Genomic DNA, 22,994 nt, shown 5'->3' on the forward strand with positions numbered 1-22,994 from the left:
GTATCTATCATATACTACATTTTGTGTAAGAAAGAGGGGGACTAAAACACATACATCTGCTTATTTTTACAGAAAGGATACCAAAAGCTCAGCTAGACAACAGAGTTACCTGTAAGAGGTGGGTAGGATGGAGTAGAAGAGTTTCAGGAGGGCATGGCACTTCCCTGGGCATGCCTCTTTGATGTCCAGTCAAATGACTGGATGACTTTTGGAAACATGCTGCAATTTCCCATATTCAAAAAATAAAATGAAATCAACAAGGTTAGGGGAAGCTAACTGAAGCAGGTGAACTGTAATTCAAATGAATAACACAATCACACTGAAGGGGATTTAAGAAAAAACTCAGATGACATATGAATATAGTATTTGACTATATATTTTTAGTTTTGAATGGAGTTGGAGGAGAAGCATAAAAAATTACTGAACTCTTTTTAGTAGGCTTTGCTTTTTGTGAAAGTACAGGTAAAAACAATTCTGAAGCTGTTTTAGGTATATTCTAGGATTAAGCAAGTGTTACTCTCACTTGAGTAAGTGTGCTGCTGTTGGTGGAAGCAGAGTTCTTACTGTGGAAGAGGGGACGTGCAAATACGGAATGGGGGAAGGCGAGAAAGAACCCCTATAGGGATGGACTGGAGTTGGAGCTATTGGACTCATGATTTCTAAAATGTATGTGTGTATATGTGTACATATATATGTGTGTGTTTATGTATACATGTATGTATGTCCTAGCTCTGTCTGCAGAGAGGGCCTAGAAGTAAAGACACCCCAGTAGCAATGAGCATACCAGTGCTCTTCAGAGAAATGGCTGATTCCAGGAGAGGGGCAGGGTAAGTACAAAATGAGCTTGGAACATCTAGTGCTCAAAAAAAAAAGTAGGAAGGAAGGGGAAAAATGGAAGCTTGTCACAGAGTTTAGAACCAGCTTGAAGGGGTTCCTGCTGGCCAGATCTAAGACAGTTTGAGCACCAAAAATAATTACGAACAGTAATGAAACAAAAACCATTGAGAAAATGGGAAGCACTGAGCACATTCATGTAAGAGAGAAGAGGAGGAGGGAGAGCACTTGCTTCCAGTGGGTTGCTAAATGCCAACTTGTAAGTATAGAAAGAGTGCTGGCAGGAGAAAATCCTTTTTGCAAGCTTCGTGGTAAAAATTGGCACGTGCCAGAGTCAACAAATGTTAAACCTAGGGAGTAAATTTTGATTTTTTTATTAGTTGCAAGGGAAAAAGGAATAATGAAATAAATCCGGTAGTATACTTGACCAGATGATCAAGGTTAAAGTCTTCGGTGTCTGTTTGCAATGTGAGCAAATAAGTGCCTATCAGACCAGCCTCCCCACAAATAACTGGGAAAATTTTTGAAAAACCTCTATGAAAAGACACTAGGGAGTGGCCTAAAGCAGGAAAATTCTGAAGGGGCGTCAACCCTTAGAATAGGGTAAATTTCTGTTTTTACTGCTTTTAAGCAGTCAGCTCCCAGTTAGGGTAGCTAAAACTGATAGAAAACTCGGTCTCTCTGGCCTAAGGAACTAGAGGTCAGGTAGCTACAGCCACTGGAAATTGAGGGGAGAATCTTAGAAAGGAGAAATACAGAGAAACACAGCCCCAGATTTCATATATAAACTCAACCAACATCTGGCTGAGCCTCGAACCATTCTTTTGCAGGCAGACTCAGCTAAAGAGGAAAGAACTGACCTGGGATTCGGGCAGCTGCCGGAAAGACAGACTTGGCAGTTTAAGCCAAACCAAGTGACTTCAGGCAAAACACAAAGTGGACACTCTTTGGAGGCATATAATTGAATCCGGAGTATCCACAAAATGACATTCACAATTTCCAGGATATAATCCAAAATACACTGTACTAGCAAGCAGCAGATAGACATAGATTCTGTGCCTATAGACATCCTGAGAAGCAACACCTGTGTGGTATTCCATCTGAGGATGCATAATCTCAGGCCGCATCAGACAAACCTAAAAGGAAAGGATCATTCTTTTCTTTCTTTCTTTTTTTTTTTTTTTTTAAGATTTTATTTATTTATTTGACAGAGAGAGGTCACAAGTAGGCAGAGAGGCAGGCAGAGAGAGAGAGGAGGAAGCAGGCTCCCTGCTGAGCAGAGAGCCCGATGCAGGACTCGATCCCAGGACCCTGAGATCATGACCTGAGTCGAAGGCAGCGGCTTAACCCACTGAGCCACCCAGGCGCCCCCCCCCTTTTTTTTTTTAAGATTTTATGTATTTGACAGAGAAAGAGCACAAACAGGGGGTGCAGGAGAGGGAGAATCAGGCTCCTTACTGAGGAGGGAGCCTGACGTGGGACTCCATCCCAGAATCCTGGGATCATAACCTGAGCCACCCACGCGCCCTGGAAGGGATCATTCTATTAAAAAACAAGAAGGGCTCAGAAAGGGACATGTATTCTTCAGAGATACCAGTGTTACAAAATCGAAGGCAAAGAAAATGCTCCAGATTAAAGGAGACTAAAGAGATACAACTAAGTGCATATATGACCCCAGACTGGATCCTTCCTGGGAAGGAAAAATGCTCTGAAAGACATTCCTGGACAGTTAACAAAATTAAAATATCCAAGAGAAATGAGAAAAAAAGTATCAATGTTAAATTTACTGAAGTTGATCATTGTGATTATGTAAGATAATATCCTTTCTCTTAGGAAATATACTTTGAAATATCTGGGGGTAAGGAGTTTTCATGTATGCAACTTACTTTGAAAAATGTGTGTGTGTGTGTGTGTGTGTGGTTTGGATACAGAAAGAACATGAGCACAAATAATGAAGCAAATGGGGCAAAATGTTAGATAGTAGGTCATTCTGAGAAATGAATAATGAATGTTTTTTGAACATTCTTGAAACTTTTCTGAAGATTTGAGAGATTATTTCAAACTTTTATTTGAAAGATTACTTGAAAGATTTGAAATTATTTCCAAATAAATTGTTTTATTTGTTTTTGTTTTTTTTTTCCCAAATTCATTGAACTTAATTAGCCTTTTTAGTCCAAGGGTACTTTTTGTTAATCTCCTTGCACATATTATTTCTTTTCAGTATTTTTCCATACACTTTTTCTTTTTCAACAGTCTTACATGTATTGGGAAATTGATTTAGCGATAAATGATTTTATTTGCGTGCTTTTTAAATAGCAAATGAGAAGCACCCTCTGGTGGGATGGTGTTTGATTCCAACTGGATTGCATAGTTGCTCCCAGTGGCATTTATGACATTTTCGTGATTCTCATCAGTTTCAATTTTAAATGCATTTAAAGGCCCACTGGTGCCCTATAATCCTATACAAAGAATTAAAAATAGCTTGTGTTCCTTTATTCTTCCTCCTGTTTCATCTCTTAAGTCACTGTTTTTGCTTGCTTTTATGTATCCAACAATTTGGTTTTACCTATTATCTACAGGGTTTTATATATTGTTAAATATTAGTAAAAATTCATTTATTAAATTTATGCTGCAGTATAATCTTTTCCTATAGATTTGTAAAAACTGTGTTTTAATTTTAAATCCTCTAATATTTATTAAGATGCTATTTATAACCAGACATCAAGACTGTATAAAGGAAAGTCAAAACAAGCTTAGCATACAGTATAATATGATACTCTTCACAGTTTGGGGCTACATTGAAATATTTGGTGTCTCCAACCAATTAGGGACCTTACTGTCCCTTCCTTGTAGTGTTTAACCAGAAGGTAATTTTATTTTTACTAAAAAGATAACATGTTACTTCACTTACATATGTTTTTTTCCACTATAAACCATTCCTTCTGTGTTCTGGTTTTTTCCAGAAGATTAAATCCTTTGGAATTTATTTGGGTAATGTCCATCTGTCATTTCATCTGGCTTTTTGATGTCCCCATTTTTAAATTTTATGTTGTTTGGACATTATTTACTCGCTTGTGTATTTCCTGCTATAGCAGAAACATTAATGTGACACAGAGAAATATTTTTCCTCTCTCCAATAAGGATTTTTTAAGCAGCTGTTGGGTTTCCAGTGCTGTGCTACATTCTATAAGATGTAAAAAAGAAATGGAAAGAAGTGGAAAACTCACTTCTGTGTAGTCTACAGTCAGTCTGGGGATATAAGACCTATTTGAGTGAAAATAGCTGTATATATCTCAGTTGTGATCTAGGAACAGATCTGAAGTAGCATGCAGAGTCTGTGCACATAGAGCTCTTGGTTTCTAGGCAAGGGGAACCTTTTGACCTGGAAATAATCTTTGATTCTTTCTTGAGGGAAGTGGTCCTAGAATTAGACTTTGAACAGTGGCTAGGTTTCAGATTGATGAACTGAGAAGTTTAAGTTCATGCCCAGAATTAAGGAAGAGAGATTTGGGGGGAAGGACAATGAGAAGGTTTTGTTAGAAGGTGTTAAAGAAACTGGTGTAACTGGACTGAGTAGTGAGGAATCTGATGATACCAGCTAATAAAGAGATTAGGCACCCAGTGTGGACTGAATCTGAAAAGCAGCAGATAACTGGCATTTCAGAAGAGTGGGGTGATTCAGAGTCGAATCCAACAAGGATGTGGAAGATGAGTTAGATGAGGGAGAAACGAGAACAGGGGGAGACCAGCTGGGAACCTGTTGCTCATTGACGTTCAGGTGGCTGCAGATTCAGGTTAGGACAGTGGCAATAAAATAGAGAAGGGCAAACATGACAGACATTTTGGTACTGGAATGAAGATAAAGTTGCAGGCGGCTGGGGGAGAGGGGTAGGTAGGCAATGACGAGATAGTCTATGGAGACACACCAAGAGGCCACCGAACACTTTCCAGGGAGAGCTGGAGGGTTAAGAGGTGTGAGGCAGTTGAGGCAGTTGGGGGTCCCATATTGTCTGTTCAGGGAAGGTTGGGACTAATGAAGTGTCCCTTCCTGCCCCGCCTCTTTCAGGACAGGGGAAGCTTCCAAGTGTTTGAAGCCAAAGAGAAAAGACAGTCATAGGGAAAATACAATCAAAACTTGAAAAGCTTTCAAAGAATTCTACCTCCAGGTCATTTGTTCTGACACTTTCTGTTTCACATTGCTTCGTGGCTGACTTGTTTATTTGTACTTCAGATCCAGAAACAGCAAGGCCCAGCAATTCCAAAATCACCACCACCCTCGGTCTGGTTGTCCATGCTGCAGGTAGGTAGGGTTGGGTGGCGGTGAGACCCTTTCTCTTATGTCCTGGCCTGGGAGGCTTAGTGTGTACATCGCAGGGACCATCCACATGAACTGCCCTTGGGCTGGCCTTTGGGGGGAGGGTTACTTCATGGAGTCCTCCCACACAAGCACTGGGCCAGGAGGACTCAGTGTCGGGGATTTGCAAGCCAAGAACAGTTTTTATATTTTTTTAATGGAGGAAAATATTTTGTGGCACATGAGAATTACACACAATTCAAATTCTAGTGCCTATAAATAAAGTTTTTTGGAACACAGTGATGCCCACTTGTTTACATATTATCTGTGACTGCCTTTGCAAAGTGATGGCAGAATGGGTAGTGACTGCAAGGGAGCAGATGGCTTGCAAAGCCTGAAATATTTTGTCTCTGGCCCTTTAAGAAAAAATGTGCTGACTTCTGCGCTAGAGCCTCATCTGGAAAAGAGCCTTGACATTTTGGTACTGAGGAGCCCTGTTTCTCAGTATAAACCCGAAGTGCCTGTTGAGGCAGGGGTGGGCTGTAGAGTGCAGATGGTGCGGGATCGCTGACTGGGCATGCCTTAGAGTCATAACTGAAGACCAGTCCCAGCAGTAGGTATCTATGACCGACAAGGCGTGTGGAAGAGGACACACTGTCACCTGGACCTTTCTAGTGTAACATGCTTATCTGACAGAAGTTCACCCATTCAGCCAATATTTACTTCTTGAGCATAAGTCACCTATGTGGAGTTGGAGTATTTTGTTTTTTGTTTTTTTCATCTACAAGATGCAGAGATGCTTACTTTGCAATCTCTGCAATTTCTGTTTTAACAGCTGACATATTGCATACTTGGGGCCAGGTACTATGCTGTTTACGTATGTTATCTCATTTAACCCTCATGGAAATCCCAAGAATACATACTTCCTTGAGCCCATTTTAGAGATGAGAAGGCTAAGGTTCAGAAAAGTTAAGGAACCTTCCCAGAGTCACACAGCTCTACCTGACTCTAAAGCCCACACATGATACTACTATACTGTTGTTGTTTTTATACTGTTTTACATTTTATTTTTTTCCAAATTTAGCGGATGGAGTGGCCTTAGGAGCAGCAGCCTCTACTTCACAGACTAGCGTCCAATTAATTGTGTTTGTGGCAATAATGCTACATAAGGTAAGCGGAATTTTAGTGGAAGATTTGATATTGAATATATTCATAATTAAAATTTCTCTTGGTCATTGGTATTTTTTTGGAACGGGAAGGTTTTTTAGTTGTTTTCATAATTGCCATTCATTTGAGATAATTGACGGGCTCTGTTCATAGCTAGGGTTTTTTGTTACTCTTAAACTCACTTGAAGGGACTTTTTTTATGGTCATGTACACAAACTTTTTTTTTTAAACAGATTTTAATTTTATTTTGTTAAATTATCAGTGGTAAATCAGTTAGTCTACCAATTTTAACACTTATATGGATCTGTGTAACCACAGTCAGGACATAGAACAGCTACATTACCCCAAAACCTCCTCCCACCACCCCCAACCTATGGAAACCACCCCTCGGCTCTTTTTGAGAATGTCATATGATTGGAATCATCTAGTACATACTCTTTTGAGACTGGCTTCTTTCACTCATAATATCAACCTGTTCATAGACTAAGAGGTTCTGTCCTGTGCTTTCCATCCTGTTCTGTCTTTCCTTGTTACAGTATCACGCTGTTTCCATTACTCTCTGTAACCTTACTGATGCGGCTCCAGCGTCTCTGGGGTCTGTCCGTGATATCTGAGTATCATTCGCTGATCCTTTATCACCCAGCAGTAGTCCCTGGTGCGGATGTACCACAGTTGTTCATCTAGTCACCTGCTGATGGACACTTGGGTTGTTTCCAGTTTTTTGGCAATTATAACTGTAGCAGTACAAGCATGTATAGGCTTTTGTGTGAACACAGCCGGCGTTTCTGTCATGAACACAAACTCTTAAATTCTCTATAGATCTCTACATTTTTTTTTTTTTAAGATTTTATTTATTTATATATTTGAGAGAGTGAGAGAGAGAGAGAGGGATCACAAGTAGGCAGAGAGGCAGGCAGAAGTGGGGGGAGCAGCACCGAGCAGAGAGCCGATGCAGGGCTTGATCCCAGGACCCTGAGATCATGTCCTGAGCCGAAGGCCGAGGCTTAACCCGCTGAGCCACCCAGGCATCCCGAGATTTTTATATTTTAAAGTAATTTTTTCTTCATAAATGTTTTTGTTTTCTTGTACTCTTTTCTTGCTGAAACACACACATACACACACACACACAGACGCAGGATATTTTCTTAGCTTAGAACATTAATTCCTAAAAGGCAGAACTCAGTCTTACTACCATGCCTGGTTGTTTTTTTATTTTTGTTTTTTTGGTGAGAATTCAGTCAAATGACACATGCTTTGTAATATAGAAGTGATCCATACTTTAAGAGTAATTAGGAATGCTTTTTCTTTTCTAGGCACCAGCTGCTTTTGGGCTGGTTTCCTTCTTAATGCATGCTGGCCTAGAACGGAATCGAATCAGAAAACACTTACTTGTCTTTGCACTGGCAGCACCAGTTATGTCCATGGTGACATACTTAGGACTAAGTAAGGTAAGTCTGACTCATTCCTCGCTTATCTAGACAAGTGTCTAATTCTTTTGTGATTTACCAGAACCTGTGGTCTTCTATGTTGAATTATGCAATTAAGTTACCCATTCAAACTAAAAATGAAATTAAGATAAAAGCCAGTACAAAGTAAACATCTTAATTCCATGGCATTCTCTTCGTAAATTTAGAGCATTTTTCCTATTCATTTATTTTGAAAATTTCTTCCCCATCAGTTCTGGAAACATTTGCACAGATATATGATCCTTATTTTTTTTTATCTTTATTTATTTTTTATTTTTTAAAGATTTCTTTTTTTTAAGATTTTATTTATTTATCAGAGAGAGAGAGAGCACAGGCAGACAGAATGGCAGGCAGAGGCAGAGGGAGAAGCAGGCTCCCTGCTGAGCAAGGAGCCCGATGTGGGACTCAATCCCAGGATGCCAGGATCATGACCTGAGCCGAAGGCAGCTGCTTAACCAACTGAGCCACCCAGGCGTCCCTTTTTTAAAGATTTTATTTATTTGTCAGAGAGAGAGAGAACACAAGCGGGGGATCAGCAGGCAGAGGGAGAAGCAGACTCACTGCTGAGCAAGGAGCCCAGTGTGAGACTCAGTCCCAGGACCCTGGGATCATGATCTGAGCTGAAGGCACACACTTAACTGACTGAGCCACCGAAGCGTCCCCAGATATATGATCTTTAAAATAGCTTAACTGAAGCCTAACCAAACACACTAATTTTGTTTGACAGGTATATAATAAGTCACAACAGTACAAATTTAATGTTTAAGCAGGTGCATGAAGAGTGAGGAACAAGCAAACGGCAGTTTTGAGGAGAATAGGGGATGAGCAGAGAAGTCTATATTCTCAGTCATCAAATACTAAATATCCAGTTCTTTATCATTACACTGAACATAACATCAGACCTCAAGTAACATGTGTTCTTTGTCAGTTCTGAGCCTGGGCATTCTTCCCTGTTGTTCAAGGTGGACCTTTCCCTGCCTTCCAATTCTGTCCCCTGGGGCTGTAGTCTTTTTTTTTTTTTTTTTTAAGATTCTATTTATTTATTTATTTATTTGGCAGAGAGAGACAGTGAGAGAGGGAACACAAGCAGGGGGAGCAGGAGAGGGAGAACCAGGTCTCCTGCCGAGCAGGGAGCCCTTTTCAGGGCTCGATCCCGGGTGGGATCATGACCCAAGTTGAAGACAGACACTTAATGACTGAGCCACCCACATGTGGGGCTGCAGGTCTTAACAGCCCTCCCTGTGGTACTTCAGTGTCAACTGATCCGCCACAGGAGGAAAATTTTAGAACCAAGCTGACTCAGGGCTAGTTCATAGGAATTGCTTTCCCCCATACTCTCTCTGATGGTCATTGGCTCTGACTGTTATTCCATTCGTAGTTGATAAAGTAAAACTTGTATTAAAAATAAAAATACGAGAAATGAGGTCATTAAAACACGATTAAGTTCCCATTCATCAGGTTCATTGATTTGGATTGCTAACAAATGAGGTGTTGTAAAAACCCCCTCTGATCATTTGAAGATGCTTTTCTTCTTCTTCTTCTTTTTTTTTTTTTTTTAAGATTTTTATTTATTTATTTGACAGAGATTACAAGTAGGCAGAGAGGCAGGCAGAGAGAGAGGAGGAGGTAGGCTCCCTGCTGAGCAGGGAGCCCAATGCGGGGCTCGATCCCAGGACCCTGGGATCATGACCTGAGCTGAAGGCAGAGGCTTTAACCCACTGAGCCACCCAGGCGCCCTGATGCTTTTCTCCTTTCATTCAACAAGCAGTGTATAGTTCCTTTTTAAGTATTACCCTGTTTATCATAGAACTTCTGACAGGAAGGTATAATTCTGGAGGCATGGGGTTACATGTTAAGATATGGTGTATTCTCTTCTTAAAAATTTAATTAACTGGGGCGCCTGGATGGCTCAGTGGGTTAAGCCACTGCCTTCAGCTCGGGTCATGATCTCAGAGTCCTGGGATCGAGCCCCGCATCGGGCTCTCTGCTCAGCAGGGAGCCTGCTTCCTCCTCTCTCTGTCTGCCTCTCTGCCTGCTTGTGATCTCCGTCTGTCAAATAAATAAATTTTTAAAATCTTAAAAAAAAATTTAATTAACTGTCATAGTCCATAGGTCCACTTTTGTAATAGAAAAAATTGAAAATCATTGTGTCAGGATTAGCTTATAAGCTGTTTCCAGCCTCTGTGAGGGCAGGTACTGCATCTGCATTACCACTATATCTCAAGCACCATCCTAGAGCCTGGTGTATAGGGATGTTCGTTAACTGTTAGTAGAATAAATGAATGAATGTGTGAAATTGAAACCTGCATTAATAATGCCGTTGGTTCCATTGTAAGAATAATACACGCTAGACCTGTTCAACCAGACTTGAAATTTGTTTGAAAAAGCAGCTGTGTTTGTGGCAATAAACAGCAGTTTATAAAACTTATAAAAAGCAGTTGTGTACGTCATCAATAGTCTTAAATTTGGAAGTTTCTCATCAATAACAAAATTGCTCTCATATCTAGTTTTCCCCAGTGTTCCCATATCGCACCAGTTGTGTTACTGAGTGGTGGTGTTTTTTTAATCAGGACTTTCTTCTGACCCTGAATTTTACTGGTTTTAATTTTTCTTCTTTCTCTCTCTCTCTTAATTCACAGAGCAGTAAAGAAGCCCTTTCAGAGGTCAATGCCACTGGAGTGGCCATGCTTTTCTCTGCTGGGACATTTCTTTATGTTGCCACAGTACATGTCCTCCCTGAGGTGGGCGGAATGGGGCACAGCCACAAATCCGACCCCACTGGCGGGAGGGGCCTCAGCCGCCTGGAGGTGGCCGCCCTGGTCCTGGGTTGCCTCATCCCGCTCATCCTGTCAGTAGGGCACCAGCATTAAACGTCGGATTCCGCCTCGGCTGTTTGCCGTCCTGGGAGGACAGCCAGCACGGGACAGCTGCTCACTCCCTCGGTCTCTTGTCTCACCTTGCCCATCTCCGCCCAAATTCCTAGAGTCCAGAGGGAGGTGAGATTAAAACCTGGAGCAATGGAAAGCTTTTAGAGTAGAAACAACACGCTGCGACTGGACACAGACATTCCGTTGTGTTGTTTTTTTAAAGGGCCCTTGGCATTTTGAGTTTTGATGTTTCTCTTAACCCTATTCTCAGGGAAGATGGAATTTCATTTTAAGGAAAAGTGGACAACTTCATACTCACAATGAAACAGTAATTATGAAAGTACAGTGTTCCATAATTAAGCTAAATCTCTTTCTTCATTTAGAGGCTCTGCCACTTACTTTGTCCATTGATTTTGAACATGGTTGTCGCTGTGTGAGACCGGTGCTTTAGCATCTCTGCCACATACCTTAGTAAAGGTTATAATGCCCACTGTCTTAGATGCTAAAGAGAATTGTAGTTTATTTGGGGCAGGAGTCAGGAAAATGACAGCAAGGCACATGAAAAGCTGACTTTTTACTCAAGAGCTATCCATTGAAAAGAGGATGTCTGGAGAGACTTACCTCCTTTTGCACCTGCCTCTTTAAAGAGAGACTGCTGTCCCATCCTGGAGCCACAGAGATGAGCTAGCATTGAAGGAGGTAACAAGAATTTCCTCTCAAGGTCTCCTTTGCAGAATTCCTGCCTCCCGTGCAGAGGAGCCAAGTTCTGGTAGGTTCAGGCCCACTCAGGCCTTTCTTCCAGAACAGCCAGGTCCCAAAGTGTCTTTTGAAATGAAAGGATGTTAATTTTAAGTGAATTTGGATAGTAACTGACATCTTTATCGTAATCTTTTCAAAAGTAAGATTACCAAGACCTATGTTTTCTCTTTTTTTCTTTTTATATATTTATCTTAGCACACTAGCAGTCCCTATGGCAAAATACTTGGTGTTCCTTGGGGAGCGCTAGGTCAACATCACATAAGCACCTGTAGCAGTGAAGAAAGTCAAGACCGTATGACAAGTGGGAAATGTTTGCCTCTTGATTTAAAGCTTATTGAAATCATGTCTGTTGTCTCTTCATCTTCTCCATGCTTTTCTCTGGACTCCTCTTACACGCCCCTCCTCCCTGTCTATAATTTGCTGCTTACTGAGGGTGGCACCGTTAGTTATCTGTGTGAATTGAATTCTCATCAGGACAACCACTTCTTGAACTGTGTTGATGAAGATAACATTGTTTCTGTTCTTCATTCCCTTCAATGAAGTTACCTTTGTGTCAAATGCAACTTCGTTAAGTCCTTAAAATATCACTTCTACATATATGAGATGACACAATCACTAATATTCTGGTCATTTAAACAGTTGAGATAGTAAAAGTGTTTAACCAACTGGGATGGTTTTTCCATATTTGCCAAAATCCCTGTAAACTTTGTGTTATCAACTAAGTGTATAATACTATGTTATTAATTTATTTTGATTTTCTATACCATTTCAAAACACATTATATAAAGAGGGAACCAAGGCTATTTTCTTCAGGGCAGTGGGTTTAGGAGTTCGTAAGATATTTTATATGACGTACATGCCAGCATGCCTATAATTTCTTTATTTCCTTCCTAGATTTGTCACTGGGTCCGCAGCTATGGAAATAGAGCTTGTGAGCCCTCTGCTGGCCGTAGACCAAAGTAGCATTCATAGGATATGGTTTTGTATAGTGGCTGGCAACCATTGCATATGATATCAAAACCAACAGAAGGTACAGTCTGGAAAGTCTGAGTGACTTTCCTCATAACAACTCTTGACTTACAGGAATCATGGGGCTTCGTCTGGTCCTCTGAGATGTCATGGTTGCCTTGATTCTCCCTGCATATTTACTTTGTTAAATAAATAGTACATCTTAGTGTCTGGTTTGATTTGGGTAGCAGCACTTTCTATCATCCTGTTGCGTGCAATGATGAGAAATTCATTCTGCCGGCCAAAGCCTCTTTGAGCAGTGCCTTGCCATCATTAAAAGTTTGGCTAAAATATATTGCTGGGGGGGGTGGGTGGGCAGGGGGAGCTTGAACTCTGGCAAAGATTGAACCATCAAACCTCCAAATTTGCCTTCCCCTGTGGACCTCACGTTAACAAGCATACTTTTTAAGGCCTGTCAGCCCTCGGGAGCTGTGGGCTTTCCCAGATTTTAAAGCTGCTGCCCCCAGAGCTACCCATTTCTTTCCTGGTCAGCAGGCAGAAATGGCCATACTAACCTCAGAGGGCTCAAAGGCACCTCCAGGCAGCAGGGGACCGAGCATTGTGGCAGAGGCCTTCTTCACAGGGGTACGAACTTGCTCATGCTGGGCGGTGTCCCAGAAGGGGCCGCAGTGGTGGTCACTTACTGGCACATTTCAGTTCTGTTTTCCTCTCGTGTTTACTGCCTCCTTCGATGTAGTTGCCTTAATGCGCTCACACATTTGGAAACATTGGCAGTCTTAGGTTGCTGCCGTGATTACAGATGGAATTACTGGCTACCAAAGAGATGCAGCTGATAATGACGGGCACGGCCCTCCTTCCTCGTAACCAGACTTTGTCTTCATTGCAGTTTGTCTCCATTTCCTCGGTAGGGGCAGATTTCTTCAGATTCCGAATGTACTCTTAAATAGCAAATGAAGTTGGAAAATGCTACTGGTCCATTCCCCTCCCTTGTTTTCCAGCGGATAGCATATCAGTCCCCACTTCCCGAAGCAGCGCCCTTCCAGGGCTGGCTGCTTTCCTGTGCACGCTGCTGCCAGATTTCTTTAGGCAAAGGCTCTGCATTGGAGCGTAGAGAATTGGAAACAGTTCCATCTACAGAGGCTATGTGTTCTCTCTTCCCCCATCCCCTTTTTATCTCCCTATTCAAAACAGTTGAGTCAGTCTGGTTTCCTGTATTTTGAATCATTAGAGAAAGGACAGAGGTGGTCATTTTGAGGGGTCAGTTCTTTGTAGAGAGGAGACGATGAAATTGTGTCTTTTACCAGCCCACTTCTAAGTGTCACTGCCTGGTTTTTCTCTTTTTCAAGGATTAGAACTAGGAAGACACACCAGCATTGGAGTGTTATGCCCCTCAAACCCATGGTAGCTAGGTACTAAATAGGGGAGCTGTCTACCAACCAGAAAATGTTCTTGCCTACAGGTCCTCTGGGCTTCTTAAGAGATGAGAATAGTGACCAGATTCTCCCAGACTGCTGCAAAGGAAGGTGATCTATAAGAGAACCATCCTTCCATTAGAAAAGTTCTACTCAAAACAGAATGATCCCAGGAGCACTGTTGAAGATGCTATGACATTAAAACCAGTGATGGAGCCCACCCCCTGCCCTGTACCTGAGACATCTAGATTCACCCCAGGAGACTTGAAGGAAATTTGTGACTTATAGGAAAGGACTAGACAACCATTGGGAACTGTCTAGATGTGCTCAGCTGAACGGAAGGAAATTGGCTTTGATTTGTTTTCTGATAGCATCTTCTATCAAGTTGGAAGTCTCATGGGATAAAACTGCAGTTCCCCTGGTTCAGTAGCCTGAACAGCGATTTTTAAATGTCCCCTTTTCTGGATCCTTTGTAAACATGAATCATTCCATGGATGGCTGCCTTATAATTTTGTCTCTTTCCATGTTAATTGTGAATGGTTAAAAAAAATTTTTTTTTGCTGTTTTCTGATTTGTTTTATGATATTAAATTTTTATTAGTGGATACCTTATGTGAGTGGCTCATTACTTAATCTCTTGGCAGTTTGCTTCTCTGTTTGACGACTAGACTTGACCCCCATTTGAACACCAGAAAAGGTAATGAAAAGCTTTCAAGGACGGGGAAAGATGCACCCACTATATGCAGATCCTTTAGGGAAGGAGGGATGCAAAGGAGGAAGAGAGATGAAGGAAACAATATACCATGTGTCCCAAACGATACTAACTCATTGACTTTTACTTTGCTTTGCCAGCATTTTTAAGAAATATTTAGGGAGGTAGTATACTCAGAAAAGAGAAGCAGGCAACAGACCCCCCATCACAGTGAGTTCAGTCCAAGGACAGAGTTGCTGTAGGAATATATAGAGGCTGTGAACACCTGACCCTAGAAATAGAGATTCTAATAGAAGTTCAGTTTGTAAATTTGTTTCTAATGCCTAGAAGTTAGGGCAGCATCCTACAGTGTAGTTTTTTACAGTGTCAGAAATAAGGTACTTTGTGTCCAATCCCTAGGTCTAAAATGCCCTTCCCCAGCTCCCTCACCTCCTTCTAGCCTTGATCTAAAGTCTCCTTCAGTTAAGACCCTGTGACCACCCGATTTAAAACTAATATGTCCCCCCTTGCCCCAGTGCTCCTTAGTTTGTCCTGTTATTTCTTTTTTAGTAGCACTGGTCACCTTTTAATTTGCTTTCTAATCTATATCCTTACTTTGTCCTTCCCTACTAAAATATTAGCTCCAGGAAGCTAGGTTCTGGACAAATAGGTGTAGTTGAATGAATTGATGTTCCCTGAGGAGGCACTTTCTAAGCCGAGGCCGAGTGGCACTAATCTGTAGCAGGGCTCTAGCCAGCGGCAGAACCAGCTGCCACCCCTGCATCTGGCTCTGCCCCCGCTCACACTGAGGTACGAGTCTGCACACAGGGCTGAGTGTACAGGTGGGAAATTAACTAGGTTTGGGTTCCTAACCCACAACCAGCTAAAGTTGGTAAGGTGCTGTGTGACTGACTGAGGGACCTGAACATCTGGTTCCCATTTTGGGCTCCGCTCCTCATTTCTGTTGCAATGTTCCCCATTGCCCAGTTTCTAAAGTTGGGTAGGAATGTGAGGGAAGACCTGTCCCATTCCGACTGCCTTCTTTATGGAGGGAGCCTAACAAATACGAGAGCCATCAGAGGAGGGAGCCTAGTGGAGACAGGATGAGAAGCCAGAGCATTTGAAGAGATGTGGAAGGAACTGAGTGTTTGCCTTCATCTGGAATGTTCTTGGGGGACAGAATTTGGTAACCACCATCAGATACTTCAAGGGCTGTCAAGTATACGAGAACACAGATGCTATTTTATCCAGAAGGTGGAATGGAATATAAGCTGAGCCCTACCTCTTCTCCATTTACCTCTTCATTCGGCAGCACTAACTCAACACAGAGTCCTTCCAACAGACCGGGCACTTGAAAGTGCTGAGTGTTCAAAAGGGAGTAGGGGTCATTTCCAGTCCATAAAGACCTTGTGATTCTGAGAAGGATTCAACAAGAAGACACAGTTGCCAGTAGGACCTGGAGGCAGGCACAGGGTGCTCGGGGAACGCATGGGAGCAAGGAACCCACAGTGAGGCTTCAGGAATGACATCGAGAGGGAGAGGAGGCCTGCGTGAATCGCCGGTAGAGCAGTCGGAACGGTTCTCGGGGCAGGAGGACCTCCGTGGCAAAGGCCTGGTGGCACAGGAGAGAACACACGGACTCTGCATAGAAGGTGCCATGAACTGGCTCAAGGACAGGGGAGGTACCAACAGGTGATATGTGACGTGTCCATTCCCTAGGTGACGTCTGTGCTTCCAGATGTAAAATTGCACAGATAACGGCCTAGCCAGGGTCTCTGTGATTCCCTCCTTGCTGGCAGCCATCCCAGGTGTAGTCCCGGCTGACCTCAGGAGTTCTGTCATCACTTGGATCATTCATGGATATGGTAGTCCAGAGACCCCTGTGCTCCACAGGCTCTTCTGGCCCCTCAGGGTGGAGCTTGGTGACTTTTTTCCTTCCTCATCCCTACTTGTCTCCCCCACTTCCTGGCTGGGGCCCAGAGACACCCCTCCATCCCGCTGGCGAACATCTGTGTTAGTTACAGTTTGTACAGAGGGCCAGGTGGAAGCTCAGTCTTCCTTCCGTCCTTTGGTTCTCCCTCTCCGAAAGTCCTCTGCCACCCCGCACTCCGATTTACCCAAGGGCACGTGTCGTGGAACATGGCCCTCTGTGGTCACTGTCTGACTGGAGTCTCCACCCTCCACCTCTTCCAGCTGTCCAGGCCCTGTGTGAAGGTGGAGATAGGGGCAGGAAGGGCAGGAACGAGAGCAGATCCTCCCCCGCGCCCCCATTCTCTTCTGCCCATGACCTCGCCCTGCTTGGTATTTGGAGAAACCAGAAAAGAACGTCTGCTACTGGACCTGGAGAAAGCATTCCAAGGGTTGCACGATGCTGACAGTTGGCGGGGCCCCTTTTTGATACATTAACCTGCGAGGTCTTTGATATATGAAGCCCAAGGTCTTTAATCAAGTACAGGTGGAGCCCTTGGCACCTGATCCAATGAATTGTTAATTTTGTTCCAGATGAAAAACCAGCCCCTTGGCTCTTCCTCAGAGGTCCTGGGAGAGTGTGTGGGATTGTAACAAGAAATGGCTTTGAGCCTGCTGGCCAGACTGAACACATCCCTCTCCCCCAGTGAAATGTACTTGCTCTTAGAAGCCAAAGGAATGTATACCTTTTAATCCACACATCACCCACAAGGGGGAGCACTGGATACCTTCAGGGTTCCTAAGCAGTGTGCTCCCCACAGCAATGGCCTTGGATGCCACGGGGACCATGTTAGTGCCCCAAAGCCACTGGCAGGCGTGAAAGCAGTAAGTCCTTGGGCCCCTCCCAGAAACACTTCGACATTGGCAACCTTGGGTGTGAGCTGTCTCCAGGCGGAGAGAGGGCAGAAGCCTGGCCAGAGGTTGACCCAGCTGATGAGAACAGAACTATTTCATGTAGTGCAAGAATCTGCCAGCTCAGGCCATCTCAAACATGGGACTGCCGGGACCCAGGGCCATTGGTCTGTGCCGGTACATACTCTCCTTTGATTTCCTGAGCCCCTTCACTTGGTCTCCTGGCTTTGAACACTCCCCCTCCCTCTTGGGTTCCTTTGGGGGGCTGCCAAGCCCTGTGCAGGCAAAGGAGTCTGGGACCCATGCTTGGCCTTAGAAAATGCAGTCATGGGAATGCAAGCTGGTGCAGCCACTCTGGAAAACAGTATGGACGTTCCTCAAAAAGTCAGAAACAGAGCTACCCTACGCACCAACACTCCTGGGTATTTACCCAAAGATACAAATGTAGTGATCCAAAGGGGCACCTGCACCCCAATGTTTACAGCAGCAATGTCCACAAGAGCCAAACTATGGAAAGAGCCTAGATGTCCATCAACAGATGAATGGATAAAGAAGATGTGGTATATATATATACCATGGAATACTATGCAGCCACCAAAAAATGAAATCCTGCCATTTGCATCGACATGAATGGAACTAGAGGGTATTATGCTAAGAGAAATAAGTCAGTCAGAGAGAATATCATATGATCTCACTGATACGAGGAATTTGAGAAACAAGGCAGAGGATCATAGGGGAAAGGAGGGAAAAATGAAGATGAAGCCAAAGAGGGAGATAAGCCATAAGAGATTCTTAATCTCAGGAAACAAACAGGGTTGCTGAAGGGGAGGGAGGTAGGAGGGCTAGGGTGGCTGGTGGAGGTGGGTATGTGCTGTAGTGAGCGCTGTGACTTGCATAAGACTGAGGATTCATATAATAAACAAATAATACATTATATGTTACTAGAAAAATAATAATAAAATAAAAATTTTTTTAGAAGTTGCCACATTTCCCAAACACTCTTTCAATCCAGTTGTGACTAACATTTTGGAGAACTAATTCCTGTGATAAATTCGAAGCAGTGTACAATGTGTAAGGATTCTTAGAAAGTCAATAAATTTTTACTTAGAATATTAAAAAAATAAATTTTAAAAAGGAAAATGCAGTCAAAGTGGAATATACAATTCAATAAAAAGAGGTAGGTGGTCTTCTAAACCTCAGAAGAGGAGGTGGGTGTGGCTTCACAAAAGATGAGTCATCCGAGCTGAATCTTGCAGTTGGGATTTGGGGGAGATGAGAAGAAAAGCACTCTGGACTGAGGAGCTGTGAAGGCTTGGTGGCTTCTCAGAATATCAGACCTGGCGTGGCTGGGACAGCTTGGGGGCAAGAGTTGAGGGAGAGCCCAGACAACAGGTTGGGACGAAGGAATGCGACCCAGTGGGGCTGAGAGAACCCTGAGGCCCAGAGACGCCCGGTGATTGTCCTCAGTTCACACAACTGATGGCAGAGCTGGATTTAAACCCCTCTTAACACTAAAACCAGGCAACAAGTCTGCCATCTCCACAGATTGTTTTCTCCTACATTTCCCACCACACCAGGAACCCCCCCCCTTTTTTTATTGAGGCCCTGGGGGGTGGAGGTTGGGGGGTGTCATACTCCATTTGATGTGCAAACAAATAAGAAATTGCAGGCCCTGAATGGGGCCAAGTAACACTAATGGATTCAGTAAGTGTTTCTTGAGTATCTATTACAGGCCCTAGACTCTGTCTGTCCTCAGGGATCTCACCATCTGGAAGGGATGCAAACACAGAGAGCGCCAAAGGAGGCAGACAGACCGTACTAGAATGGGAGGAGGGGCAGAGTTCCACAGGAACCAAGCGGAGATAACCCGAGGGATGGTGGTGCGGTTCCTGCTGAATTAGTGCCATACCTTGTGGAATCCAGGACTGGAACCCCAATGATGGAATTAGGGTGGGCAGAGGGGAAAAGTTTCCAAGAGATCTAATGCTGCAGGAGGGCCTGGCCTGGAGCCCAGATCTCTTCAGCCTCTTCAGCTTCTTGGCCCCATAGGGATGCTTGGGCAGGATCTAGCTAGCAGCCTGACATCAGTGCCAGGGCAGCCTAGGGAACTCAAAATAGGCACACTCCTGGGTCCTTCACTTGGCACCAGCCTGGCCCACCTGCCTGAGACTGGGGTCGGGACAAAGAGGGCTGGGAGCTGAGGAGGCTGCCCTATGGGAAGATCTGCTCTTGTCCCAGTTGCTGAGAGCTTTTGAGGCCCGATCAGGATGTGACTGCAGAGAGACCCTTGTCACCCTTTCCTGAGAATGTCTTCCTGCCCATTCCTGACTGGAGTGGGTTAAGGAAGACTCTGGCTCACTCTAGCTGAAGTGTAAGATCAGTGACCTGCACCCCAGTCAATATTCACACATTGTCTTACCATGGGCTAGTCACGTGTTGTGGCCATGCCAATACCTGCTTCATGCAATGATGGTGACTATCAAGTGGGCGTGCAGACTCTGGATAAAGGCAACATCATGGTGATGTATGTTCTTTCATACAGCCAAGGAAATCATCAGAATGGAAAGACAACCTAAGGAATGGGGGAAAATATTTACAAACCATATCTCTGATAAGAGTTAATATCCAAAATATGCAAGGAACTCATAACTCAGTATAACCTGATCAGAAAATGGGCAGAGGTCTGGAATAGATATACGAGTACCAAGGTAGGGCTGTTGGTATAGGTGCCAACCGAGGCACTTATGTGCAATGTAAACACACCCTCTGATGATTTTAAGGGACAAAATATATGGTATCATCCACCAGGGAATATGCCTAATCCAGGGGTGGTATTGGCTCATGAGGACCAAACCACTACTGTGTTATCACTAAATGAAGATTTAACTAAAGCAAAAGCAACAAAAGCAAAAATAAACACGTGGGACTCTGCCGAACCAAAAACCTGCACAGCAAACCAGCAACAAAATGAAAAGGCAGCCTATGGAATGGGAGAAGATATTTGTAAATCAGTGATCTGATAGGAGGCTAATATCCAAAGAAGACAACTCAATATATATATTTTTAATCCAATTAAAAAGTGGGCAGAGGAACTGAATAGATATTTTTCCAAAGAAGATATACGAATGTCTAACAGGTACATGAAAAGGTGCTCAGCGTCACTAATCAGGAAAATGCAAGTCAAAACCACGGTGAGATATCCTTTCACACATAGCATAGCTGTTGTCAAAAAGGAGATAGTAAGTGTTGGCAAAGAGGTGGAGGAAAGGGAACTCTCCTGCACTGTTGGTAGGAATGTAAATTGGTACAGCCACTATGGAAAACAGCGTGGAGATTGCTTTAAAAATTAAAAATAGAACTACCCTGTGATCCAACAATATCACTTCAGGGTATAATATTCAAAGGAAGTATCCTGAAGAGATGTCCGCACTTCCATGTTCGTTGCAGTGTTATTCACAACAGCCAAGATATGGCAACACGTCAGTGTCTACAGATGGATGAATAAATGAAGAAAATGTGGTTCATATATGCACAATGGGATAGTATTCAACTGTAAAAATAAGGATTTTCGGCCATTTGCAATAACATGGATGAACTTGGAGGACCTTATGATAATGGAAATGAAACCAAACACAGAAGGACAAATGCCCTCTGTTCTCACTCATGTGTAGAATCTTAAAAAGTCAAATTCATTGAACCAGAGAATGGGGAGATGTTGGTCCAAGGGTACAAACTTTCAGTTATAAAATGAGTAAGGTCTGGAGATTGAGTGTACAGCATGAGGTCTATAGTTAATAATACTGCATTGTATACTCGAGATTTGCTGAGAGTAGGTCTGAAGTGTTCTCACCACACACAGGCACACAAACAAAATGGTAACTATGTGAGGTGATAAATACATTAACTTGATTGTGGTAAGCATTTCCCAATATGCATGTAGTAAGTCATGTTGAACAATGTAAATATTTACGTCAGTCATGCCTCACTAAAGCTGAGGAAACAAAGGCCAAAAGAAAATAAAATATATATTCCTGTCACTTCCCACATTCCGCCCGTATTTGAGGGTGTTTCATGCTCCAGAAATGACTAGGGGAGTAGTAGACAACCTTTTTGAAAAGTAATAGACAACTTTTTGAACTTCATTTTACTCCCCTGGAGAATGAAAACTAATACGGACCTCACTGAGACTGTTTCAAAAATTCAACGAAATGGATAGGATGTAAACAAGCTTCTTAGAATATCAGCTCTGGGGCTGAGCATCTGCCCTTGACTGGTCTCACCCAGTTCCTGGTTAAGATTGAGCAACACCAGCCCCTACTGGGTCCAAGGCACTGAATTGTCACCATATTGTTTGTCTTCCTCAGAAGCACCTGCTTAGCCTTCAACACTCTCACCAGCGAGGGCAGAGAACACAATTGAAGCAGAAACGGCTTCTCACAGGGCTCACTTGGTATGATCTGGGCTGCTTAGTTGAGGGAAGCATGCCTCAGCCATTATTTAAGGTCGGGTCAGGTGTCCTGTGTGTAGAGGGAACCGGCAAAGATTGGTTTCTCTTCACCCCTGAAGAAACTTGTTTGTTCCAGTAAAGACATTGAACATTTCCCAGGAGCCACTTGGGCTCATTCCGCCCAGCTCCTTGGGAACAGTTTCCTTAAGAACGCTTCCAGGTGGGGCGCCTGGGTGGCTCAGTGGGTTAAGCCGCTGCCTTCGGCTCAGGTCATGATCTCAGGGTCCTGGGATCGAGTCCCGCATCGGGCTCTCTGCTCAGCAGGGAGCCTGCTTCTTCCTCTCTCTCTCTGCCTGCCTCTCTGCCTACTTGTGATCTCTCTCTGTCAAATAAATAAATAAGAAAGAAAATGGGTTAAGAAATTTTCAAAAAAAAAAAAAAAGGAATTAATAGAGAAAAAGGACATTGGCAGGGCTAGAGAACTAGACCTGACCAGAGGTAAAGCTTCCAGGAATGCTGCCACACTGAGGAAGCCCGCTGATGACAAAGCTGCCACCACCACAGAACTCTTGCTGCTGCTGTCTGCATGTCACCTGCCCAGGACAGCCAGTGCAGCCAGTGTGGACACTACTTGTTGCCTGGGGGGACGCAATCTTGCAACCACAGCTGACCCCCAGTCATGTGCTCTGAGTACCACCTTCCCTGGAGACACCGATGCCTCTGCAGGCTTTTTTCTTCTTGTCTGTCACCAGCATCTCCAAGTCCTGTCCTAGTACCCCCAACTCATGCCCTCCACCCCAAAAGGCTTCCAGCACAAGTTTTCTAGCTTCCATCTGGGAAAAGCAGGACTCCTAAAGTGGAACATTTTCCATGCTTTGGAACCTGTGTCCAAAAGAGCCCTGAAGCGTGTGAAATGTCCACTCTGCCTTCTATCCTAGCCCTGTCTCTTCCCACCTGGTGGACCGGGGCCCTGGGCCGGACCTGACATGTTTCTGCAGGGGCATGAGGAGGCACAAGGGGATTCAGATGTGGCAGTTTGGACAATGAGCACCAACGTATGCAGCGGGGGCTTGGGAACTCCAGAGTTCATTAGGGGAAGGTGTGGGAGCCCTTGGGGAGACCCCTTCTTGACCAGACTCATGAAATGAAACGTTAGACCTGGGAAGGCTGTGGGGAGGACATAGTGAGGATGGCAAGCTCAAATCCCTACAGGGAGGAGGCAGGCAGTTAATAAATGAGCATGACAAGCTGAGCAAAGGACAATAGGGC

The 22,994-nt window shown here is 43.7% G+C and overlaps 1 protein-coding gene across 1 annotated transcript in view; it reads left to right on the plus strand.

The window, feature by feature from the left end:
* Positions 1 to 14,372, plus strand: part of SLC39A9 (solute carrier family 39 member 9) — a 60,565-nt gene extending 46,193 nt beyond the window's left edge. The window contains exons 4-7 of the mRNA XM_059182434.1: positions 5,066 to 5,134; positions 6,213 to 6,298; positions 7,609 to 7,743; positions 10,401 to 14,372. Coding sequence (XP_059038417.1) covers positions 5,066 to 5,134; positions 6,213 to 6,298; positions 7,609 to 7,743; positions 10,401 to 10,631 — 521 coding nt within the window. The 3' untranslated portion in view covers positions 10,632 to 14,372. The remainder of the gene's footprint in view (positions 1 to 5,065; positions 5,135 to 6,212; positions 6,299 to 7,608; positions 7,744 to 10,400) is intronic.
* The last annotated feature ends 8,622 nt before the right edge of the window (positions 14,373 to 22,994 follow it).

This window comes from Mustela lutreola, chromosome 7 (assembly GCF_030435805.1).
Source record: "Mustela lutreola isolate mMusLut2 chromosome 7, mMusLut2.pri, whole genome shotgun sequence".
Taxonomy (NCBI): Eukaryota; Metazoa; Chordata; class Mammalia; order Carnivora; family Mustelidae; genus Mustela; species Mustela lutreola.